Source organism: Schistosoma mansoni (genome assembly GCF_000237925.1).
Source record: "Schistosoma mansoni, WGS project CABG00000000 data, chromosome 1 unplaced supercontig 0010, strain Puerto Rico, whole genome shotgun sequence".
Lineage (NCBI taxonomy): Eukaryota > Metazoa > Platyhelminthes > Trematoda > Strigeidida > Schistosomatidae > Schistosoma > Schistosoma mansoni.
In genome coordinates this window covers 3219533-3225806 of record NW_017385987.1, presented here as the reverse complement: position 1 = coordinate 3225806, position 6274 = coordinate 3219533, and the positions used below count along the sequence as shown (strand labels likewise).

Here is a 6274-nt window from a genome sequence, read left to right as displayed (position 1 = left end):
TGACTAATAGATGTTACTGCTGTTTCCACAGCTGTTCGTATGTCTTTCCAAGCAGCATCTGGGTCAGTCTCGTTTACAGAACTGCCTAGATGTGAACTCAGTTGTTTCTGGAATTCGCATTTGGCTTTCTCGTCCTCCAGTTCAATCCTAATGGGTCTTCTTAGTGTAATTTTCCTGCGTCCATTGAGGCGCAGACAAATGCGCGCTCGTATTAAAGCGTGATCAGAGTCTAAACAAGTATTCCAATACGAGCGACAATCTTCTATTGAGCCTCTCCAACGATGACTGGTGACAATATGGTCTATTTGAGTCCATCGTTGGTTTGGTGCAGGTGGTCGCCATGTTAGACGATGTCTCTCCTTATGTTTAAAATTAGTGCTTGCTAAAAATAAACGATTGTCTGAGCATAGTTGCAACAGACGATCACCATTATCGGTTCGTTGAGCCGGAATACTAAAACACCCACCTAAATGTCTTTCTGTTTGATTTAAGCTGCCTACCTGGGCATTAAAGTCACCCGCTACGACTACTATGTCTGAGCGCTTAGCTTTCTGAAGAAGCTCAGAGAGTTTTCTGTAAAAGTCATCTTTTACTTCATCATGGCTGCAGTCAGTGGGAGCGTAGGCAGAAACGACGAAAAGGCAACGACGTGTGTCCCTATCCTTCCGAGTTCTTACGGAGCCATTTAGCCGGACAGCACACAGGCGACTGTTAACGGGGATCCATTCTAGTAGTGCCTGTTCTGCCCTTGTACTTAGTGCTATGCCTACACCTGCAAGTCCGCGAGAACTAGCCAACGGGTCGCCAGATACACGGAGAGTGTACTTCGTTGGCTGTCCATTTTGGCGAGGTGAGGTCAAGTGAATGACCACACTGGGATCCTGTATGCGTGTTTCGGAGACACAGCATACATCAATGGTACGAGATTCTAGAGTTTTAGCTAAGGAGGCCTGTTGACCGATTTGGCATAGGGTACGTACGTTGAAGACTCCAATGTGTAGTTTGGAGCGAGGTTTTAGTAGACCTGGGACAGCGTTTCGCGCACTAGAATCGTTGGCCATGGTGACACTTGAGGAGGAAACCGGAACAGGAAGTTTAGTGTTGAAAGTCAAGGTAGAAGGAATAGTAGGAAGTGAAGAAGGAGATTGATTATGAATACAGTGGTCTTGAGTGTTGTTAGAGGTATGAGGGCAGTTATCACTTCCCGGTTGCCCACACCGTGGAAGGATTCTTCTAGAGGTACCTGAAAAGGAAATTGGGTTAGAAGTGGTCTTAATGACCTGAGAGCGTGACCGCAGTGCCCATGGGACAACTGCTTGAGGTCGGTCACACACGACCTTTTTGTGGGTAGTTTTTGTGTTAGCTCCGTTCTTTAAACGACCTTACCGCCGGAGACGGATATCCGTGGGATAAGGCGAGGTGTGCATTTTTAGGGTCGACGTTTTCTAACCCCACCCCTCCTTGTGGGAAGGCAGCATCGCTGTCATGCTGGTTGTCTGAAGGAAACACCTTACTGCTGTCACACCTCTGTACAGTCAGCAGTACGACTTCGCCTTCCGACCTTGGGTTTGCTGCTTTTAGTCTCACCGCTCTTCAACCGACCTGTCTGGCATGGTAGGACCTCGAGGAACGATTGTTCCAGCCAGCATAGCTCGATTGCTTCATCACGATAGGCAAGCCGGACCACCACGTCAAGGTAGCAGCAACGATCGGGCTTAGGACGTCGACCATTGCACTTATCTTAGAAGTCTCATCAGATCTGGTGGGTTGGTGTTTCCCTTCCACTCATTTTTAGTAATGACAACCCACTACCATCTTGAGCTCGAGATAATCAGGTAATATAGTTAACGTCTATTATTTACCCCTTAAATCTATGTGTATGCAATATGACATTGCGTAAGTATCAGTGCCCTTTAACTGGGAGTTTTTAAACTTTATTACAGAGCATCTTCTTGATCTAGTCGCTACTTAACTAAAATATCTGGAATGTATCGTCCTACACATGTTTTTGATTGTTAAGGTAATCTTTAAATTTATAGTTGATAATGAGAAATAGTGTAATGTGACTTAGTGCTAACTGCTCACGAGGTCCTCTTCAAACTTATGAAATTGGATAGAGGGTTATTAAAAACTCAGTGATCAGTTATATGCACAAATGTCCGGCGCGGGTATTTGGAGATAAATGATAGTTGTATATATCCGTCCATCTCATTTGATTAGGTTTAGCAGGTACCTTGACCGATGTCATTTTTTCAAAGATGTTTCACGCCTCAAGTGTATCATAATTACTTAATATATAGTTATTAGCACGATAATTAGACAGTACTATGCATACAGTACAAAGTACTTTATACGAACTTAGAATCCCCCTAAAATATGCTTTTCTCATCTCGAAATCTGTTACTTCGCGAAATTATTGCGTTGCTAAATATTGCGTATTGCGATAGGACTACACGAAATTCTACCGATTGACCAAATTCAGATATCCTAGTACGACCCCAATACTGTTCCCCAAACTCCAGTAAATCAGAACACAGCCATTAAATAAGAATCGTTTATGGGGTATCAGAAGCAGATCAAAAATGATTTAGAGACGAGGCATATTTATACAGTTAAGATGACTATGAACAGTAACCAATGGAAAGAAAGGACACGTAAAAGTTATAATTAGGACAATTAAAAATTGACCAATGGGAAAACGACATGTAAAAGTCATAGGACAACTGTAAATAATGACCAATAGAAAATAACATGCGAATTATGTGGAGAGTCTGAAAACATACCACTTTATATTCGAGATAATTTTTGGGATATTCCTGTGAATGTCCTAACACCTCCCCTTTTTTGAAAAATGCGGAGGTGATGTCCGGACTTTAATTTCTCCGAGCCTCTCCTCCCCCACGAAATAGTGTTGGATCCTCAGATGCCCAAGTTACCATTAATGTGACACCATTTAAAACACGTTTGTCGCATTTAACAGCGAATCCATTAGAACTGACTAGGTCGTGAGGATCGGCAACATTTGATTTGAGGTCAGGATTTGATTCTGCAGAAGAGTAGTCATCGGACTTATTGCGAAAATCACTGGTAGGTTGTGGATCACAATGATAAATAGCGTCCATCAAAACTGCGCTAGGTTCCAGATTATCATTTGATACATGTAACACATTTTCTGGAAAAGCTTCAGAATCTCGATCATTAGATTCGATAGAAATTTCTATTGCAGAATGAGATTCGCTCGTTGTACTGCTCGATATGATCTCTGATTCTTTGTGGGCGGTTAGTGCGACAATTTCATGGGCATTTAACACGGCATCGTGTTGATGAGAGCTGAGAGCGTCACTGTTCGGACCTACTGATTCAGGGATAGTGGGGTTTGAATCCACTACCGGGCATGTTTCTGAAATGGATAGTGATGGACAACCGGGCGTGTCTTACGAGACTGCTGTTTCGTTTAAGTTGCAGCTTGTCGAGGGTTCATGGAGGCTGCGATCATTTGCCAGCTCTGTGTGCAATTCAGAGATTAATCCATCCACTTCCGACGCATATGCGAAGCACTGGTGACCCAGAAGTTGTGTGCGTAATTTGACCATGAACTCCAAATGTCGGTCAAACAGCAATTGTAATCGATCCGAAGGGAGCGTCATTTTTCACTTTTTTTTTTGTCCCCGTCGCCAACTGTTATGTCGATTATACTGGAACAGGCCACGATGTGTATTAATAGTGAGTAGCTCTCTTGATTCTTCAGCCACTTCTACTTGTAGATAGGCATCAGCAAGGTCCAGCTTCGCAAAGAACTTACCGCCATTCAGCATAGTGAAAAAATCTGCCGGGACTGGCAGCGGGTAGTGATACTGTTCTAGGGCTGCGTTGAGACCTGTGGAAAAATCTGCACATATTCGGATCGTACCATTAGCCTTCTTGATAACAACAATGGGTGCTGCCCATGCGGAATAAGAGACAGGAGTAATAACTCCTTCACGTTGAAGGCGATTAAGTTCTTCCTCAACTTTCGGTAATGCAGCATATGGTACTGGTCTCTTCGGACGAAAAACAGGTTTAACCCCAGGTTTCAATCGAAGCGTTGCTTTCATGGCTGAGCACCGACCCAAAGCAAGCTGGAAGACGGTCGAAAACTTCGTAATTAGTTCCTTTGAATATGCTTCCGGGTCATGGGGTTGCTTTACGAGATGATACACGGTGTTTAACGGGACGTCCGCTAAATGCAGCTGGTCAAACCAATCTAATCCAAGTAAATTAAGATCAACCGGTGCAATGTAACATACTCCAGTGAATGTCGAATCGCGAAAAGACACTTCACAATGTAGTTGGCCCAACAAACGTAAGTAATTACCGCATGCCGTACGAGGTTTTCGTGTTGTTGTTACCATACGTGGTCTGCCCATTTTAATCCAAGATTTTTGTGAAAGAATCGTCACGTGGATGGGAGAAAAGCGCTTACCAGAGGTTCGCTTCCCACAAAAAACAAATTCTAGCAACATATTTATATTTAATAACTATCTTTCGTGATAGAATTTCCCAATCTTGTCTATACCTGTCTAGATGTTTCACGTAAATCAGTTACAATGTCGTAAAACGAACTATTTCGTCTGTTGCTCAATTTACTAACAGCATTTAGATAACTGCTACTCAGTTAAAAAATTTATCAAGTCCAAGACTGTTTAGTTTTTATTTCTAGTATCATTGTGGTGTCACTTTTATCCTAAATCTTAGCAGTTGGTTTATGAGATTTTTTTAAAACTTTAGATTTGATGGAACGTATTCGGCAAATCGTCAACCAACAGAAGTTACGTTGCTTGGATGGTAAGTAGTCTAAATAATGTTAACCTCGTAATTAAGCAGCGAGATATACAACTTCAATCATGTAAGATGTTATATCCAAACATCTATGAAAACATCAGTGATATTTATCGGCGACTTAAACCAAAATGTTAACAAAAGTCAGAGTACTTTGATAACAATTACTGAATTGATAGATGCTCGGAAACATCTCATCAGTCTCGGAACACGATGACGAGCGAAAATAACCTTAATATAAACTGACAAAACATCTGTGAAATGGTCGTGAGCATCGGTAGGCAGCAAAGGCAAAAGAGATGGAAATGATAGGGACAATAGGTGATAATCGACAGCTTGTCAGACTTATCAAAGAATCAGGTATTAAGAATTTGGGAGTTATTAGAACCATTTCGGAAAACGATGGAACAATGATCCACTCACAGGCCAGGAAATTAGAACGATGGGCGGAACACTTACAAAAACGATAACTGGTCTCCAACTACCCTTCATTCCCCCACTGTTACCAAACAACCTGTATGAAATGTTAACATAGGTCACCTGACACAGTAAAGCTGAAAAACCATAATCAATTTAGAGTGACGGAGGTCAGAAGGTCCTGATGGGTTATCCCCCAAAAATCTTTAATGTTAGTGGTCCAATTTTAGCACATAAGTTGACTGAAGTTCGCTCGCTTACAAGGATATCACTATGTTTCAGAATTTATAAGTATACAGTGATTTAGACAATTGGACAGGTTCGTTCAGCAGGTCGCACGCAAGAGTCGTCCTTTCCGGTTTATGGTTTACACTTTTGCCCTTGCAACTTTCGCGATATGAGGTTGAGTGTGGTTCACTCATCCAAATAATAAATAACTTTTGTTAATTTGCACAAATATCTGCAATTAGACACAGCCAGTTATGCTGAAAGTTGTTCAGTCTACTGATAATAGATTTAACAGGTTCACTTTTATGTAACGTTTGTGACCAATAATGTACTTTGTATTCCCTTAATCATTTCAAGCAGGTTTCTAATCAATAGTCTTGATTGATTTACTTTTGTTTAGCCCTACTCCATATTTTTCGAAATATCCATTCGCGTTCTTAAAGTTGTGGGTAGTCCGTTAGGCAAAATATGCAGACGCAACTTCCATCTCATCAAGTGTGTTTTGACCACGTTGTGCATAGATCTCTAGTCGAACCATTACATCTCAAACAAATCTAGGTACCAGTTAATAGCTCATTTTTAAAATAAAAAGCCAATCCACAATCTCACGTTATCATATTCACATTCTATAATTTTTCTTTAAAACGCACAGTATATGAGTATAGGATATACAGTCAGTGACAACGTAGAACTTCGTACGTACGTACATCAACTCGAGTTGCCATACCACATTAGCACAGAGATGTAGTTGTCGATTCAAATCCCATAGGATATGCACAGTAAAACCGTTTTAACTCCAGTTTTATAAAAT

The 6274-nt window shown here is 41.4% G+C and overlaps 1 protein-coding gene across 1 annotated transcript in view; it reads left to right on the top strand.

The window, feature by feature from the left end:
* Positions 1-4772: 4772 nt before the first annotated feature.
* Positions 4773-6274, top strand: part of Smp_127440 (unnamed protein product) — a gene marked incomplete at both ends in the record, with an annotated part of 36203 nt that continues 34701 nt past the window's right edge. The window contains one exon of the mRNA XM_018792025.1: positions 4773-4824. Coding sequence (XP_018644927.1) covers positions 4773-4824 — 52 coding nt within the window. The remainder of the gene's footprint in view (positions 4825-6274) is intronic.